The sequence below is a fragment of the Mustelus asterias genome, unplaced genomic scaffold, assembly GCF_964213995.1.
Source record: "Mustelus asterias unplaced genomic scaffold, sMusAst1.hap1.1 HAP1_SCAFFOLD_47, whole genome shotgun sequence".
NCBI lineage: Eukaryota > Metazoa > Chordata > Chondrichthyes > Carcharhiniformes > Triakidae > Mustelus > Mustelus asterias.
Window position 1 is genome coordinate 711,047 of NW_027590122.1, and position 20,382 is coordinate 731,428.

Genomic DNA, 20,382 nt, shown 5'->3' on the forward strand with positions numbered 1-20,382 from the left:
GATATGGGGAGCAAGCGGGTAAGTGGAACTGATTCGCTTCAGATCAGCCATGATCTTGTTGAATGGCGGGGCAGGCTCGAAGGGCCAGATGGCCTACTCCTGCTCCTATTTCTTATGTTCTTATGTGTGTGTGTGTGCGTGTGTGTGTGTGAGAGAGAGAGAGAATGGGTGTGTCCCTATGTATATTTGTGTACGGATGTGTTTGTGTATGGGTGTATTTTTGTGTGGGTGTAATTGTTGTGTAAGTGTGTATTTTTGTTTGTGCATGGTTTGCCCATGAGTGCATTTGTGTGTGCATTCTTGTTTCTCTGCATGTGTGTTCGTCTGTGCAAGTATTGAGTGTACCTATGGTGTGTGAAAGTGTATCTGTTGTGTATTTGTGTGTTTCTGTGTCTGTATTTGAATGTGCCTGTCCCTATTTCTGTATATGTATGTGTGTGGGGGTATATGCATGCGTTTGTGTGTGTATATTTACATGTGTCTTTCTGTATTTGTGTGCATATGTGTGAGTATGTGTATTTGTGTGTGTAGTTGTGCATTTGTGTCGATGTGTGTGTGTGTATGTGTGTGAGTGTGAGTGTGTGTGTGCGCTTATGTGTGTATTTATAATTGTGACAGTTTTGTGGAGTATTGTCAGTGTGTGTATTTTTTAGCTGTTGCTCCAAGTTTCACCGCAATCATTAACTAAAAATGATCCAAACAATACGAATAATGGAGCATATTTTCAATATTTTGCTGTATGAATGTAGTTTATGTGAGTGGCACGGTGATATCAGGAGAAAGAATGAAATCATTCATTGATGCATCTCAGAAACATCAGGGACAGAACAGTAAAAACCAAGGAAGATTCAATCATTTGTTTCAATTTGCATTATGGGAAATCAATGCCAGGACATGATTAACAGGAACAAGAGTGGAGAAACATTTTAAAATTATGTTGCATAAGTATATATGCATCACATTGATTAAGATAATGATACTTCAAACTCTGCAGCAAATAAACCAGAAGCTAATTTATACTGTTGGCAACTGGGTTCTTCTTGTAGAGAGCTGGTCCCTTCCAAACACGTTACTTGCGAAGAGGGAGGGAGTGAGCTCATAATTTCCCTCTCTCTACCCGGTGAAGCAATGTGCCTGATGGTTCTAACCACTGACGAGGTGGAGGTACAGTGGATTAAATAAGGCCATTCCTCCTCTTTTCATTGAGGAAGTGATGGTACATGGGTTAGCTACTGCTCTCCCCTCTCTTTGTTGGGTGAGTAGGAATCTGGTATGTTCACAATTTCACTCTCCCCTTTCTCTGATGGGGGGATTGTTGCCCCATGTTTCTGTGTGACCCTCACTTCAGTTCCCAGTGGGTGTGGTGCAGCAGCTTAAAGCTGACATCAATGGTAAAGGCATGGACAACGAGAGAAGCAGGAACACCGAGATCTAAATTGTGTTTGTTTGTCAGAAATGTTCAAATTGTCAGATTTCTCCTCAGTGGGAGGAAAGTCGATGAAGATATTTTGCAGAATACTGTAATGAAAGTGCTCTACTCTGTCTCTAACACAGGGTGTATCTGAGCTGGGTGCACTGGTTCAACAAGGCTTGGGCCCGAGACGTGAAAATACCTGACTCAAACCAAAGATACATAGTGGAAGTAAAATTGAAAACCAATCAATTAAGCAATTGGGTATTTCATTTATCGTTGGAGGAAAAAGATTTTATTCTTTTTATTGAAGTTTTTAATGTAACCGAGTGATTCTCATTGACATGAATTAACGGTGTCCATCAGTGCAAGGGAAATGTTCACAAAACTGGGTTTACCGCTGGATTTGTCAACTGTTCTGTTGATGATCTTCAAGGGGATGGCTTCATGTCCCACCACACAGGAGTAAGAAGCGCCGCTGGACCATTCCTCTGCTGCAATGGATAACAGGCTGTACATGAAGAAGGAGCTATTCCCGCTCTCCGCGACCACCTCGGTGTTCCTGTAGTTCCCAGGATTCACCGGCTTGTCGTTGACGGTCCACTTGACGAAGATCTCTCGCGGGGAGAAACGTCTCACTAAGCAGCTGAGGGAGACGAATCTCTGAGCGGAGACTTCTTCTGTCGAGGGCAGGAGGACAGAGACGAACGGTTCCCGCGGATTTGAATCTGCAGAAAATGTACAATAAATGTCAATAAACTGGAGAATTCCGGAGAGAATGTAACCACTGGCTCGATATCAGAAAAATGTGCTTCGTTTCGATTTTCAATGTTTCCATTTTTGACTTCCAGTTTGGAGCAGAGGTGAACACAATTATTTTCTCAAATAACTCAGGGGGCTGGACTGGGAAGTTTCAGAAATTTTACATCACAGAATCAGGCTCTTCGGCCCAACTGATCGACTTTATTTTTGGTTTTCTGGTTTTTATGCTCCACATCAGGCTCCTCCCTCCTTATTCGATCTAAACCCAATAACATCGCCTTCAGTTCACTTTTCATTCATCAACACATCAAATTTCCCCGTAAAAATATCTACAACCAGTTTTTAGTTAGTGGAGTTTGCACTCAGGGGAGACCATTAATGCACTGAATACTGAATATTGACCAGTCCACTTACACTGGAAATAGACACAGTGACGCATTTATTGCTTCAATCTCTCAGCTCACCTGTTTCCTTGTGGATGGATTTTCTTAAAGGAGTCGGCAGATCCTGATGGCTCACCACGCAGTCAAACACAGCCGCACTCAGCCAGGCTTGTGTCGAGATGTTTAAGTTGCTGACCACGCTGTCAGGATCCGCTCCAGGCTTTTCGGCAATCTCTGATTTCAAATACTTCCTGTCTCGGATCCAGGACACGTTGACTCCATAAGGAGCATTAGAAATTATGCAGGTTAAGGTCACGGTCGCCTCCAGTAAGACCTGTTCTATTGGTGGTGGCTGTATCGTCACTGTGGTATCAGGGCACTGGGGAGGATCTGTGAATGAAAAATGAAAATCAACCCGAGTTCCCTCTTCAGAAGCAGGACAGCAGTCTTCAGCCTGAAGGAGACGAAGTTGCCTTCGATATATCAACCTCTAACTATCACCTTTCAACCTCTCTGGAGGATGGAAAACCAGCCTGCTCTGTGAAATTATTCTCTTTTTGTTCAAGTATTTTAGCAGCGGTATCATTCTCATGAATCAACATTGCAGTATTCCCCAACAAATATACCATTCCTGAACTCAGGAACCAAGTACTGGCAGTTAGTTTATAAGTAGGGTGGATACACTTCCCAATATTTTACCCCTATGCTGTGACCTGTGAAACAGTCCGACACCGACTGTCTCTCCAAATCTTACCAGCTGTCTCAGGAAAAAGCTGACATCAAGACCACCTCGCTTACTATATTACTTCAAAATGGAAGGGAACACTATTTCAAGGGGAGACAGTGGCATGGTGGTGTTGCCAATGGTCTTGTAACCCAGGGCACGACTCTGGGGACACAGATTCGAATCTCACCACTGCAGATGGTGAAATTTGAATTTAGTAAAAATCTTTCATTAAAAGTCAAATGATCATCATGAAGCCATTGTTGTAAAAACCCACCTGGTTCACGAATGCCCTTTAGAAAAGTAAATCTGCTGTCTTTATCTGGCCTGGCATGCATGTGACTCCAGATCCACAGCAATGTGGTTGACACTTAAGTGCCCTCATATCTCATGAAGGAATAACAAAAATTGCTGTTGTGATGAAATTCTGAATGGAGCACTGTCCTAATGCAGCAAACCACATGACAGTAAATTAGAAGTTGTTCTATCTTTGTACTAACTTTAATAGATCCCTAATTTCGATTAACATCGAAATTATATATTTTATCCTCGGTTTGAGTCTCTTACCCAGAGATCCGCTGATGTTCTGAATCTGGGTGAATTCTTGATGAGTGACCTGGCAGGTATAGACCACTTTGCTGAACCATTCCTGAGCGGAGACTGTCAGCCGACTGCTGGCCGAGAAGTTCCCATTCACTTCACAGGCGGGAGAGGTGACAATTCCTGAATCCATGAGTTGTCCATTCTTCAGCCACTTCACCGTCATTGACTTTGGCTGGAAATCGATGATTGAACAGACGATGGTTGCAAATTTTCTGGTGGTGATTTCTTCACTGGAACTCACGGTGAGGATAACGGTTGGGCGGAGAACGCGTGGGCCTTCAACAAACAAATGTTCAGACGTTACTTGAAGATTCAATTGACAACAATTAAAATTAGTTCTTTTATTTTAGCACCATCGCTGCCGATTTGAGAATTATATCCATGGTTTGGTTGAATTGGCAGGGAAATGGCGAATGGAATTCAACCGTCAAAAGTGCCACACAATGCATTTAGGGAGGGAAAACAACGCAAGGCAATAAACTAGAATGTTAAGAGGGATTGAGGAAATACAAGACCTTAGAGTGCACGTCCACAGGTCCTTGTAGATGGTAGGGCAGCTGGAAAAGTTGATCAAGAAAGCATATCGGATTAGTTCCTCTATTATGTGAGGGATTGAATACAAAAACAGTGGTGTAATGATGGAGCTGTATAAAACCGAGTTAGGCCACGTTTGGAGTTTGCTGTACAGTTCTGGTCACCACGTTGCAGGAATGATGTAATGACTCTGGAGAGAGATGAGGTTTACAAGAATGTTGCCAGGGCCTGAAAATTGCAGCCATGAGGCGAGATTGGATAGGGAGGGGTTGTTCTCCTCAGAAAAAGAGGAGGCTGAGGCATGATGTAGGCAGAAATAATTCATTCCCCAAGTGGAGGGCTCAATTACCAGGGAGCATGCTCATTTAAAAGGTATCTGGGTCTGGATCTCGAGTGCTTTAACCTGCAAGGCTACAGGGCAAGGGCTGGAAAATGGGCTGAAAATGACTGGATAGTTTATTTGTTCTCCATTTTGGCTAGTACAGATATGATGGGCTAAATGGCCTCCTTCTGTACAGTAACATTTCTATGGCCCTCTGGTTCTGAGCAACTTTTCAGTCAGTAGACACTTACCTGGATTTTGCACAATTCCAATTTTTCGGAGTGCTACAGATCAGTTATAACTAAAGCCTTATACAGTTCAATCACAGCGTCCCTGTCTTTCCCAGGTTCCACAACACTTACATTGCATTCCAATGCTCTTGACTGAGCCGCTGTGTCGAACCTCACAGGCAATTTTGGGGCATTCTGACTCGGTGATGGTTAACTGGCTGCTCAGGGTATAGGTTCCCTTCGTGTTTCTCACTGACGGGTAAGTCTTAAACCCATTGGTGATCGGCTGCCCATTTTTCTTCCAGGTCAGTTTGGAGACATCTGGAGAGTAGTCCATCGCCAAACAGCCGTAGGTGATGGAGCCGTCGGGGTTGTGTTGCTGACAGGAGGAGACCAGGCTGTAGAGAGTGGGCGGAGACGGTGTCGCTGGGAAAGAATAGTCGATTGAACAAGTTAGACTCTTGCGTTTATTAAGTCATCAAACATGTTTTTACAATTATGTTTCTATATTAGATAAAGCTCTTGGGGCTAAAGGGATCAAGGGATATGGGTAGTAGGTGTGATCAGGATATTGATGAGCTCTGACCAAAGTGAATGGCGGAGCAGGCTCAAAGGGCCGAATGGTCTACTCCTGCTTTATTTTCTATGTTTCTATCTCAAACTTTGACTAGAATTATGAACTAATCCTAATATTTCCTGATCAAAACCTACATCCACCTTTGTGATTCTGTTATTTCTATCATCTGAGATCCGTCATCTCTGTAGAAACTCATATCCCTGTCTCCACCTCTATCAGATTAGAAAGAAAAAACATTCTGCTGTCCTTAAAATGACATATCATTCATTGGATTAACAGAGAAGAGCAAAGATTTTCTCCATTATTGCAACCACTATTTATTTCTCAAACAACAGCACTTTGTGATGAAGAAGTTGTCTCTTCATTCATATCATCCACTCACCTGATGAAGGAGCTCCAAAAGCTCGCAATTCCAAATAAACCTGTTGGACTTTAACCTGGTGTGGTCAGACTCCTTACTGTGCCCATCCCCACCTAACGCCGGCATCTCCACATTGTAGTTTTGGAAATTGCCTGTGTTCAAACTGACATATACCCCTTCCTCTCTCCAACTCACTGTCCCTCACTCCACAAAACGAAGATTAGTGACTTTGCTTCAAAAATACCTCCGTAATGAATACTTACTGAATGACCAGGAAACTCTAAATGTGATTATAAATTCAAATAATTGCAACATTGACTAATTGAAGGGTCATACATTAATAGCAAGAGTTGGCCATTCGGGCCCTGACGTCTCCTCCATCATTCACTGAGATTACAGATGATCTGATTGTGGTGCGAGCTCTATTTTGCACCTCCTCACTCCGCCTGTCGATCACCCACTCCCTGCCCATTTTCCCCGACTCTCTGCCCTTTCCCCTGGCTCTTTGCCATTCCCTGTGGCTCTTTTCCCCTTTCACCCGGCTCTCCGCACTTCCACCTGGCTCTCTACACTTCCCTCCAGCTCTGTGCCCTCTCCCCCTGCTATCTGTCCTTTCCCTCAGCTCCCTACCCTTTCCCTCGGCTCTCTGCCCGGTGTCCCTGCTCCCTATCCACTTTGCCCTTTCCCCAGGCTCTCTGCCCTTTCCCCCTGACTCTCTGCCTTTCCCACTGACTCTCCGCCCTTTCCTCTGGGCTCTCTTGCCCTTTTCCTCAGCTCTCTGTCCTTTCCCCGGCCTCCCTGCCCTTTATCCTGGCTCTCTCCTCTTTCCCTGGTCTCTCTGCCCTTTCCCCCATCTCTCTGCCCTTTGTCCTGGTTCTCTGCCCTTTCACCTGGCTCCCTGCCCTTTCGATTGGCTCTCTGCCCTTTCTCCTGGCTCTCTGCCCTTTCTCCTGACTCTCTACTCTTTCCCCCGGCTCTCTGCCCTGTTGCCCGGCTGTGGGCCCATTCCCCAAGCTCTCTGCCCTTCCCCCCCGGCTCTCTGCCCTTTAGCACGCCTCCTGTTCTCCACGGCTCTTTGCCATTGTCCTTGGCCCTGAGCCCCCAGGGATTCCCCCCAGCTCTCCACATTCGCAGGGCAGCTCCCACATTTTAACACCAAACTGCCGCTTGAGATCTTTCTTCTCTCTCGTTGCAGACCTCCACACACAGGTTAGCGAGTGTGAGTGAGAGAATGTGAGTGCGTGAGGGTGAGTGATTGAAGGAGTGAGAGTGGATGAGTGATGGCGTGTGAGTGACGGAAGGTGGGTAAGTGAGGGTGAGTGAGTGAAGTTCTTTCAGTGAGGATGAGTGATTGAGGGTGAGTGAGTGAGTGTGGGTGAGGGTGAGAGAGCGTGAGTAAATGAGGGTGTGTGAGAGAGGGTGGGTGAGTGAAGGTGGCTGAATGTGTGAGTGAAGGTGGGTGAGTGAGTGTCGGTAAGAGAGAATGAATGAGGGTGAGTGAGTGAGGATGCGTGAAGGTTAGTGAAGGTGGGTGAGTGAGAGCGAGTGAATGAGGGTGAGGAGTGAATGTGACTTAGTAAGTGAGGGTGAGAGAGTGAGTGAGTCAGGGTGTGTTATTGAGGGTGGTGTGTGAGAGTGTGAGGGAGAATGAATGCGGATGGGTGGATGAGTGAAGGTGAGTGAGTAAAGGTGTTTGAGGATGAGTGATTGAGGATCTGTGAGTTAGGGTGGGTGAACGTGAGTGATGGTGAATATGTGAGGGTGTGTGAGTGAATGTAGGTGCGTGAGTCTCAGTGAGTTTGAATGTTTGAGGTGGCGTATGTGAGAGAGAGAGGGTGATTGAGCTTGAGTGTGTGGGGGTGCGTCTGGGTGAGTGAGGGAGGATAAGTGCGGTGAGTGAGTGAGGGTGAGTGAGAGAGATTGAGACTGGGTGAGTGAGGGAGGGTAAGTGCGGTGAGTGAGAGTGATTGAGACTGGATGAGTGAAGGTGGGTAAGTGGGGTGAGTGAGAGTGAGTTAGACTGGATAAGTGAGGGTGGGTAAGTGGGCTGAGTGAGTGAGACTGGGTGAGTGAGGGTGGGTTAGTGGGATGAGTGAACGAAGATGACTATGAGTGTTGGTGAGTGACTGAGGCTCTGAGTGAGTGACTGAGGGTTAGTGAGTGAAGTTGAGTGAGTGATAGCGTGTGAGTGTGGGTGACTGAGTGACAGTGAGTGAATGAGGATGAGTGAGTGAGGGTGTGCGAGGGCGAGTGAGTCTGAGTCAGTGAGTGAGTGCTGGTGAGTGAATGAGGGTGTGAATGTGAGTGAATGAGGGTGAGTGAGTGAGGATGGGTGAGAGTGAGAGAGCGAATGTGTGTGAGTGATTTTGAGTGAGTGAGGGTGTGAGGGTGAGTGACTCAGGGTGAATGAGGATCAATGAGTTTCTGAGGTTGAGTGCGTGAGATTCAGTGTGTGAAGTTGAGTGTATGAGATTGAGTGTGTGAAATTGAGTGTGTGAGGGTGGATGAGTGAGCAAGGGTGAGTGAGTTGGGATGAGTGAGTTGGGATGAGTGAGTTGGGATTTGTGAGTGGGGATGAATGAGTGAGAGTGTGTCAGCGAGGGAAGGTGGATAAGTGAGGGTGAGTGAGTCAAGTTCTTTGAGTGAGGATGAGAGATTGAGGGTGAGTGAGTAAGTGTGGATGAGGGTGAGAGAGTCAGTGGGCCACCTCCACCTCTTCCTCTCCATCGATCTTTTCCCGATTCTCCACATTGATCAGCTTTCAGTAACAGGGATGTGTAAATCACCAGGCAGCTGCTTTAATGTCGGCGTCTTTCTTTAAGAAACACGTACCAGTGAACAAATAGTCAGGCTGAGGGAGCTGCAGGGAAGCTGACAGCAAAACTAGGATGGGTCGCACAGGAATCAAACACCAAGTTTACACCAGTATTGGGGAGCCAGGCGGCCTTGGTCTCAGCCAATTGCCTTCTTATTTTTTGGGTGTTTGTGTCCGGCTTAACACATGGAAATTCCTACTTCTGACCTCATGTTGGATGGAATGTCACTGTTGAAGCAGTAGAAGATTGTTGGTCCCAGAACACTCCCCTGCCGAAATCCTGCAGTGAAATCTGAACTTAGATGTTTGACCTCCAAACACCAATACCATGTTGCTTTGTGCTAAGTTTGACTCCAAACAGAGAAGAATTTCCCGCCGATTCTTATTGACTTGAGTTTACTCGGGCCCCTTGATCCCACCCTCATTCAAATGGTACCGTGGGGGGGGGGGGGGGGGGGGCGGTCGGGGGAGGGGGCGGTGGGGGAGGGGAGGGGGCGGTGGGGGAGGGGAGGGGGCGGTGGGGGGGGCGGGTGGCACGGTGGCACAGTGATTAGCGCTGCTGCCTCAGAGTTGGATTCCCGACTTGGGTCACTGTCTGTGTGGAGTTTGCAAGTTCCCCCCGTGTCTGTTTGGGTTTCCTTCGGGTGCTCCTGTTTCCTCCCACAGTCCAAAGATGTGGGTTCGGTGGATTGGCCGTGCTAAAATTGCCCCTTAGTGTCAGGGAGACTAGTTAGGGTAAATACATGTGTTTATGGGGATAGGGCTTTGGTGGGATTGCTGTTGGTGCAGACTCGATGGGCTGAATGGCCTCCTTCTGCACTGTAGCATCCTATGATTCTACTCTATGGTGTCCAGGACAGACACTCTGACGTACGTGAGATTGAAAGTGTGTGTGTGTGAGAGAGAGAGAGAGAGAGAGAGTGTGTGTGTGTGTGTGTGAGAGAGAGAGAGAGCGATAGAGAGAGAGATAGAGGGCGAGAGAGATAGAGAGAGAGAGAGAGAGAATGTGTGTGTGAGGATGCCTGTGAATGATAGAATGCGTTTGCACGTGGGTGAGACAGTGGGCTGCGCGTGCAAGAGGAGAGAGTGTGCGTGAGAGAAAGGGTGTGTGAGATAATGTGTGTGTGTGAGACAGAATGTGTGTTTGAAGAGTTATTCTTTGTGTGTGACAGTGTGTCTCTTCTTGATAATGTATATGTGTGGAGGGGCGGGGAGAGTGTGTGTGGGGAGTCTGTGTGAAAGAGTACTTCTGTGTGTGATTGTGTGTATGTTGATGTGAAAGGGAGTGTGTCTATTTGAGATACACGATGTCTGTGAAAGAGAGTGTGTGTGCCTGAGAGGGAGGTTATGTGTGTGGGAGAGTGTTGTGTTCATGTGAAAGACAGTGTGTGTGAGAGGGAGTGCCTATTGGAAAGCAAAATAATATGTTCATCAGTGTGTAAAACTGTGCATGGGATGGCGTGTGAGTGCGAAAGATGTGTACAATGTGTGTGGGTGATAGAAGCAATGTGGGGTGTTTGAGTGTGTGTGTGTGTGTGTGTGTGGAGGGGCGGGGAGAGTGTGTGTCAGCGAGAAAAAGTGTGAAACTTAGACAGAGTGGATGCGTGAGTGTGTGTGAGTGAAATGACTGTTGAGAGAACATGTGTCTGTGATAGGTGGAGTGTTTAAAGAGAGATACATTGTATATACATGTGTGTTCGTGTGTAAGAGACGGAGAGACTGTGTGCGAGATTGTGTGCGTGTGAAAGAAAGGGTGTTTGTGAGAGACAGTGTTTGAGAGCAAGATTGTGCGTGTGTGAGATAATGTGTAAGGGAGTGAGCGTGTGAAAGAGAGAGAAATATGTACCTGTGTGAGAGAATGCGTGTGCAAGTGTCCGTATGAGAGAGAGAGAGAGCATGGGAATGTGTGTGAGATGAAGTGAGAGTGTACGGAAGAGGGAATGTGAGAGGGATAGTGCATGTGTGTGTGTGAGAGAGAGAATGTGTGCGCGAGACTGTGCTTATGTGAGAGACTGTGTCTGTGTGTAAGAGTGTGTGTTAGAGTGTGTTAGAGTGTGTGCATGTGTCTATGTTTGTGAGAGAGTGTTTGTGAGAGAGCAAGAATGTAGAGGTGTGAGACAGTGTGTGCAAGAGAGATAGAAATATGTGCGTGTCTGTGAGCGAGAGAGAGATGCGTGTGCAAGAGGAATTGTGAGAGAGCGTGTGAAGAAATGTGAGACAGTTTGAGCATGTGTGACAGAGAGTGGGGGAGAGAGTGTATGTGAGAGTGCGTGTGCGAGAGTGTGAGACTGCTTATGTGAGAGTGTGTGTCTGTGTATAAGAGAGAATGGATGGGTGTGTGGGATGTGATTGCTTTTGTGTATGGGGGTGTGAGAGATTGATGGAGAGAGCGAGAGGATGTATGTATTTGTATTTGAGAGAATGCATGTGTAACGTGAGAGAGAGAGATGTGTATGGGTGTGTGAGAGAGGTCGTATGAGAGAGAAAGTAAGTGTGAGTATGTATGTGTGCATGTGTGAGAGTATATGAGAGTGTGTATGTGTGTATTTATGTGTGTGAGAGTGTGTGTGACGTGTGAAAGTCTATATCTAGTTAATTCAGTTTGGAAATGCACCCTCACTCCAGACAAACTCACCCACTCTCACAGTAAATGGGAGTGACAAGTGAGCACAATACGGAGCGCGGGGCAGGGGTTGGAAAAACATTTAAATCTTTCACAATCAGTCGCAATTGAATAATTTCCGCTTTTCTCAATGAGCGAAAACTGTAAAAACTTTTAAAAATTGACACAATCCAGGGCAAAGCCACCCACAAGATTATGCGCCCCCTCATTCACCCTATTCGCTCTCTCCATCACTGACAAGCAGTGTCAGCAGTTTGTATTATATACAAGATGCACTGCAGCAACTCACCAAGGCTCCATACAAAACACTGTCCAAACCCGCTGCCTTTACATCCTAACAGGTCAAGGGCAGCAGCCACATAAACACGACCACCTGCAAGCTCCCCTCCAAGACACACACCATCCTGACTTGAAACAGTATCTCAGTTCCTTCACAGTCGCTGGGTCAAAATCCTGGAATTTCCTGCCTAACAGCACGGCGGATGCCTGCAGCATATGGACTGCAGTTATTCAAGAATGCTTCACATCAACACTTTCATCAAGGAACAATAAGGGAAGATTAAAAATTCTGGCCGAGCAAATGACTCTAAAATGTCTTTAGAAGATTAAAAATAAGATGCAAATGAATTTGACCCTTCAACTGTCATACTAAACAGGTCAGGGACTGCTATAGTACGGAGCACAATACAGTAAATCTCACTTTGCATTTGCTCATCGAACATTCCCAAGGCCGGTACATCAAAGCTTAAAAATCACCGAAATCTCCCTCTCCAGTCTGACGTTTCTGCTCTGCCTGATGGTCACAATATGCTTTAGGGATCTCATTTCTGAGACTACAAGTCAAACATCAAGTCAAACTGTCATGTTTCTCACAGTTACAAGTTTATAAAGAAATAAATCAAATTTCACTCCCTGAAATACAGCAGAAGAAACCAAAAGATTTACAACCAGTCAGGCAGATTCCTGGTCCCAGCACAGTGACCACGCGCACAGAAACAGAACAGACATAAACGGTGCAACAATCGAGTGCCCAGCAGATAGATCTGTTCAATCTGTCAATTTCATTGAAACTGTTGGATTCTAATTGAACAATGGTCAACTTACAACAACAGAAAATCAATAACCTATGTTAAATTAAACTGATATTCATTTCACAACTCCTTTCGACTTTTAATTATTTCTCTGTCTCACTTCTCGAAAACTATGTAAAAATGTAATTTCGCTGAAAATGAGCAATCAAAAATAACAGGTTCAGGACAGTTCAATGTCCCTAACAGAGACGCAGTGACACAGTAAGAAGTAAACAAATCAAGAAACATTTACATTAAAAATCATTATCTGATTCGAGTTAATTTCTTAACTAAATTAATGAACAAAATAATCAAGGCAAAACACTTTATCGAGCTGAGCATAGCTGAGTAAAGAAATGTTTTGTTTCTGAATTCATTTTCGATACAATTAAATATTCTCAAAACGGATTGTATTTTGCACGCCTGTACAGTATCCAAGTTCTTTTGTTTTAAATTAATCAGCACCAATATTATATTTTAAGTTATTGTTAATTGCCAGTTAGTTCACTTATCAGCTGATTTGAACTCTGTAATAAAATGAGTTTTCAATCATTCAAAACGCGCTTCTACCTCCAGCATTGTTAAATAATTAGGTTACAATTAAATCTTATACAATGTTAAACAATAGTTTCAAATTACTGAATGGAAACATTCAGAATCTGTCATTCATTTACTTAAATCCAATCACATTGTAATATTTTACTTTTCCACTTTTACTACAAATGTCGTATTATAACCTAGAAACGTGTTAAAAATGCATACTTCTGAATTTGTATAGGCTGTAACGGCCTGGCAGTTTGAAATCAATAATAATGCATTCTAGATTTAAAAAGTTAGACCATCCATATAACTTAATTACTGAACACATTGTTTAATTAAAGAAAATCTGAATTAAACAGTGCAAACACAAAGAGGACAATTGATTCAAATCCTCTAAAGCACGATGCAGAATATAAGTCCAGACTTTTTCTTCATTATAATATTTAACAAGTATTAAACATAAGGTTCAGATATGATCAATTCTTCTATTCTGTCATTTATTCTTCCCATAATTCTATCCTGAGTTCAGCAGTAATGGGAGACATGATGTTATTATTAAGTGCAGAGCTAATATTATTTTTGTAATATCAGAATATTTTTATATAAATTAATCTTTTTGAATTTCAAGCATTAACTTGTCCATCTCTAGCCAGTTTCTGTTGACACTTTACTACAATTCAAACACAATCATATGAACAATTGCTTGAGTGTCAGCGAATTCCACCTGTCAGAAAACTCTGCTCGCTCTGTCAAATTTATACAAACTCCTTGATTCTAATTGATCAAAGGTCAAATTACAACAACAAAAAAATCAATACATATTTTAAATTAACCTGATGTTCATTTCAAAACTCCCTTCGCCTTTTAACTATCTCTCTCTGTCTGTCTCAAATCCCGAAAACTGGGCAAAAATGTATTTTTTCTGAAAATGAGCACATCGAATATAAAAGATTCAGGGTAGTGTAATGTCCCTAACAGAGATACGGTGACACAGTAAGAATTGTAATTCATGATTTATTTTAATCTGTAAGCATCAGTTAACATGAATAAAAGTCCTAACATCTAATTATTTTATTTTTCCGAAACCTGTTTACTTTACCCCTACAAGAATTTTCAAACGCAGTTTTATTTTCATTTAGCCAGAAAACGTGTAACCGTTCAGTATCACTGAGTTGAACCAATACAGAAACAATTGAGAAACACCAAACCATTTCACAAATTTTGAGATGAGATTAGTAATTAATTATCTCGGTATCCAATTACAACTTACTTGGAAGGAATAATCTGGTTGCGACTGCACAGAAAAAAAATGTAGTATTCGGACACAAAAATAGGCAAAAAGCAACGTCTTATTCTGCAAAACTCGTATTCCAGTGAATGCGAACTTAATCTGGGATATAACGACTAATGCAAAGTATCGTGTTCAGCTGAGAGCTGCTGTGGAAACAGCATGTTATCATTGAAATAATTTCTGGAATTGCCACAAAATATTTGCAATCTGGAAAATTTTCTGGTCATGTTAATTGTGTGAAAAGCACAACAGAACTATTAAAGGGGATTACTGCTAAATTATATCAATACAAAGTAATCTTTGATGAATATGGAGTTATATTACCGATTAATAATTGTTTGATTTATATTAATTTTACTATTAAACTTGTTAATGAGAAGTTTGTGATTGCAGCAACGACGTAGTGTCCGAATGAGCGTTGTACGTCATGATTTATTTTAATTTGTAAGCGTTAGTTAAAATTTATAAAAATGCTGTAATATCTTTATTTTAGTTTTTTTCCAAAACCTGCTCGTTTTCTCCCTACAAGGATTTTCAAACTCAAAGATTGTTTGCATTCAACCAGAAAACGTCTAACCGCTCAGTGGCACCGAGTTTGAACAATGCAGAAACAATGCAGAAACACCAAACTATTTCACAAATTTTAAACATTCATAGTGACCAAACCACAGAATCTCCTCAACGGAAACACACCAAAACACATCAATGAGGGAATGAATCCGTTTCATGGAGAAACAGCTCAATTATCCATTGAACAGAATCAAATGTAACATTGCAAGAAAATCTCAATATCGAATCTAGCAAACCAGCTCTTAACCAATTGTTAAAGGAAACATAAATCTGGAATAATAACAATAGCATTGCGAGGAGATGGAATATGCCCAACAAATTAGTATTGAAACGTTATCACATTTTATTCAGATTGGAATATATTTCAAACATATTTAAACATTTGGATGGTAAAAGCTCCAGCCATCAAATGCCACCGAGATTAAACATTGCAGGTACCTCAGATTGTGAATGCCGTGACAAACTATGTTCTGAACGAGCGGCGTAAACCGTGGTTTAGTTTAACCTGCAGTTATCACTTAAAATTTAAAAAATACAAACACACTAAAGCCTGTCTGATTTCTGCCTGCAGTCATGCGTCAAGCAATTGTAAACCCGCAGACTGTTCATATTCAATCACAAAGCGTGTAACAGCTGTGTCGCCGAGTTTAAACAATGCAGAAACACCAAACTATTTCACAAATTTTACTTACTTAAAGTCACCCAGATACATAATCTCCTCACCAGAAAAAACGCACCACTGAGAGTCTGAACCCCGCTTCCTGCAGAAGCAGCTCAATTCTACAAACACTTTCAACAGAATCAAATGTAACATTGACAGAAATTTTTAATATAAATTCCAGCCAATCCACCCATCACCAAAGTAATTAATGTTTATAATAAGCAGAAATATTGCATAGCAGCACCAGCACTGCTAGTGAGTGGAACATGTTCACTGGATTAATCTAGAAATTTTAGAACTTTAAAAAAATATTGGGTTAGATTTCAAACACTTGTGCAGTTGATGGTACAACCCGCAGCCACTAGATGTCACCGAGATTAAACATGACCGACACGCTGAATTGTTTAACAGACGTCAGGCTTTTAAAGTAACCCAGCCACACAGTAGCCTCAAAAGATAAACACAAAATCACAATAATTAGGGATTGAATCGCTCAGCAGCCTCTATTGTCAAGAAACAGCAGAATTCTAGAACCCCTTTGCAGCAGAATCACAGGAAACATTGTAAAAATTCTCAATCCACCAAACCCACATTTAAGTAAACAAATGGATTATTCGAATAGACAAAAATATAAAACAAAGACACATGTAAACCAATTATTCAATAAGTGCATCGCTCTTACCTGCAGTCACCGTCACCATGGTACCTTGTCCCCAGTAGTCGAAGTAGTCACAGTGTCACATTCCCTGGGCTGTGTCGTACAATAACCGTCCCTGCACAAAATAGACACAAAACCACCATTATTTTAAATATTCACAAACCAGAGGAAAAGCAAAGTCAATTAATGTTCATTAAATTATAATTGTATTTCTGGATACCATTCTCCATTTATAAATGACCCGAATGTTTTATATTTCACAGAGGAACACATGAACATGTTATTGATAAACACCAACCGATAATTGAGTAATTATCACGTATTTTCCATGTTCATTCTTATCATGTGGTCAGTGCTGGACATAAATAATACTGTACTGTGATTAAAGTTGGAATTTACAAGTGACTCTGATCCAACCTCAATCAATTGGTGCTGAGGGGTTTTTGTATTGACAGTAACTGCTGTGCCACCCAGTTATCACAGTGAGACACAGCATGACAAATACTGCAGCAGACTGTTAACTGTATCATGCAGATGGTTAATTCCACTGCAATTTCAAAAGCCTGTTTCCATCTCGTTTGAGAGTGAGTCAGTGAGATATTTCAATTTTTACTGGTCATGAGATTGATAAAGGGGATTAGAAACTTTGACACTCTCTGTGCACATTCAGCATGTAAAACAATAACAATAAATTTGAAGTATTTTATACCTTATAAAAAACAATGCTGCTTCTACATATTATTTTGTTGGAATCCTCTCTTTGTTTAGCATTCGGCAGTGGCACTGATCACATATTTAAGCAAAGTCTTTCTCTGAGGTTTTTGTATGAGGATGTCGCTGTGCTCAGCACTGTGACCCACTGCTGTATCACAGTGACAGACACCCGTACAAAAACTGCACTTGCTCTGTTCAGTACTGCCGCTCAATATTCACTTCAAATGGACCATTTGTTCTGCTCTAATTTAAAATGTAGGCAACTGTTTATATAGCACGATCTTTCAGAAATATTAAAACGATAGTGCCCTACTTGCTGAAACGACAATAAATATAAAGTCAGTGAAAAGCTCACCCCGTTATATCGGTGACTTTGTTAAATTTTACTGTTAAATGCATTCTTTGTTACTTTTTAAACACGATTATGGTTTGGTTCTGACCACTGTCGATCATATTACATTTAAAACAGATACTGACCTTCAGGTTATGATGGAAGTTGCTGAATTCCCTCTCGAGCTGTTCTTGTTCGGGTCCATCCCTGGTTCCTCTCGCTGTGGTCTCTTGCACAGTAATAGATGGCGGTATCTTCAGTCTTCAGGCTCGTCATGTCCAAAGCGAAGATGCTGTTTGAAAGGTCTTTGGACGCAGTAAATCGGCCCTGAATCCCGGAGGCGTAATAGTTGCTTGATGAAGTATAGTAGCTAACCAGCCACTCCAGGCCCTGCCCGGGAACCTGTCGGATCCAACCCGTGTAGTAGCCTCCAAGATCGAATCCGCTGGTTTTACAGGTCAGTTTCAGGGAGCCTCCGGGACGCCCGGTCTCTGCCTCTGGCTGAGTCAACACAACCTCCGACTGGACACCTGTAAAAATAGATCAAGAAACCCGAGGATTAATCTTGGTGACACGATTCTGACTCTGGACCATTCGAGAGATAGACTAACATTGAGACAGTAACAATGAGGGACTTGGACAATTAAAAAAGACTACTCACCGGAGAAGAAAGTCAGCAACAAACTGAGAGAAATCGCCGACCTCATCCTTCTGGTAAATTGGGGGAAATGGTTGTGTCAGGAACTCAGTGAACAAACCACCTCCCGGACTGTTGGATTCCGGTCCGGTGAGCGTCATTTAAATACCCGGCAGAAGGGGGCGGCTTTCCAGGCGCCGCCTGTTGATTCCCTGCTGGAGGCGGCGACTGGGTCCACGTCCCACCTTCCACACCCCAACAGAATGGACTCCGAGATTTACAATAGGTTAATATTAAAATGGGCATTTTGTCTGTGTCGGGATATTTGTTTGGCTGAATATGTTTATTGTATTGTCTCCATTATTTCTGATGGTGATATTGCAGTTCATCATTCCTGTATTTAAAATAAAAACTAATTCCATTGTAAATATGGTGCTTTTATTACCACGCCCCTGACAAGAACACAACTCTAACAATGATGAAATAACATTTTTGGAAAATAAGGAGACCGTCAGTCTATTTTGCAACAATTCCGGGTCTGTCACATTACAATAATAAAGCATAATTTATCAGAAGAATTGTTATCGATTTCTGTAACTAAATGTGGGGGATGAACAAAGTGATTCTATTTACAGTGTGGATGGCTATCATTGTACAACTTGGGTTCGGAGATGAGAAGAAACTCTCACACAATACAATGTTTCTCCTTATATTTGTCAAACTGTCCAATCTCGAAGACAACCCTTTGAAAATAATAAGAATCCAGCCCTCCTGATAATTAAACAGTGAGTTGATTGTGAAACATAAAAATAAATCGACTTTTGACAGAGAAGTTAATGAATCGGAACGGACACGGAGATCATGAAAGTTCTCCTTCAGCATCTAAATAATTGCAGCTCAATCTGTAGGCCACCGGCTGTCTAACATTCCCTGGTATTGCGAACACAGGATATCAGGGCTTTGCGGCACATTGCAAATATCACAAGAATTTGATCTTCCATTGAATCAGGCTATGAAGTGATCATTTCTCCACTCATTGGCAGCTATGAGAGGAACTCTTCAATAATGGAAATCAGATTATACTGTACCATAGAACACGGTGCAAATCAGGTACAAGAGACGCTGCTGTTTAAATGAGCTACAGAACTTTCAGAATATTCCAGGAATCCCCGCTGTTCATGTTAGTTTTATAGAACATAGAACAGTACAGCACAGAACAGGCCCTTCGGCCCACGATGTTGTGCTGAGCTTTATATGAAACCAAGAGCAAGCTATCCCACTCCCTATCGTCCTGGTGTGCTCCATGTGCCTATCCAATAACCGCTTAAATGTTCCTAAAGTGTCTGACTCCACTATCACTGCAGGCAGTCCATTCCACACCCCAACCACTCTCTGCGTAAAGAACTTACCTCTGATATCCTTCCTATATCTCCCACCATGAACCCTATAGTTATTCCCCCTTGTAATAGCTCCATCCACCCGAGGAAATAGTCTTTGATGCTCTTTTAATATTATTTCGATCATTATTCTCATCTCAATTAACAGGAGAATTGGGACCATCAACATCTCTCTCTGTCATTTCATGAAGTGGTTAATAAACAGACTTTAATTATTAGAATGACATTTACTTGGAAGTTATACAAATGAAAAATCATCTGGTCATTTTATTGTTTTGCGATACTATTTACTCACATAATGAACAGGACACTGAATGAAAATATTTGATGAGAATGATTACGATTTAAAATGTGTCTTTCTTGCGGGAATGAAACATTTATTGTTTAAATGGCTGAATCCCATTTTGTCCATTCAGGTTCACGCTAATCTGTCCCACACAGTATTTGGCAGCAATCCAGGCTGCTGCCAAATGCTCAATGTTATTGACAGGAAGCATCTGGGGGTGTTTGTGCAGTAGATCAAAGATCTGTTTTCTCAGTACTGACCGCTTGGCTGCAAGCCAACTCCAAACCTTTCACATTGTCAATGAGGCCTATTTATAAACAAATACACCCAGCAACAGTACGAGAAGCACTTTAATTTTTTAAAGTTGCAAATCAATATGAATTTTCCCATCTCTAAAGAAATAAAAGTCATGCAGCTTCTCTGGCACCCTTCTAGCAACAATGATTATTTTTCCAACACATCAGGATATTGTGATAGATGGCTAGAAAGGATTACAAGACAACTGAGAGATGTCTCAGAGAGATGATGTATTTTCTTTCCCTTTGTCTTTCCATGGGATGTTTGATTGGAAAGACCAGCACTTTTTGCTTGTCCAAATTCCCGTGAATTGACTGGTTTTCTAGGCCACTTCTAAAAATATTAAAGAGTAGGCTATTTTGCTGTCCACCTGGAGGCACATCCTTGGGAGACCAGGTAGCGATGGCAGATTGGCTCCATTGGGGAATCAAAGATGTTCTAACGGTCGCCATTATTATCTATTCCAGATTTATTAATTGAATTCAAATTCTACCCGCTGCAATGGCGCGATTTAAATCCCTGTCCTCACATCATTGTCCTGGGCCTCTGGGTCACTGGATCAATTAAATTAATATTATGTCACAA

At 42.6% G+C, this 20,382-nt stretch overlaps 1 protein-coding gene and 1 gene segment (V, D, J or C); both read right to left on the bottom strand.

The window, feature by feature from the left end:
• Positions 1-20,382, bottom strand: part of LOC144483171 (uncharacterized) — a gene marked incomplete at its 5' end in the record, with an annotated part of 182,667 nt that overhangs the window by 46,014 nt on the left and 116,271 nt on the right. The gene's annotated exons all lie outside the window — the stretch shown is intronic.
• On the bottom strand, positions 1,674-17,951 carry LOC144483142 (Ig heavy chain C region-like). The segment is given in 7 exon segments: positions 1,674-2,139; positions 2,638-2,946; positions 3,848-4,159; positions 5,096-5,395; positions 16,160-16,206; positions 17,401-17,710; positions 17,842-17,951. Coding segments are annotated over 7 exon segments (1,716 nt in total).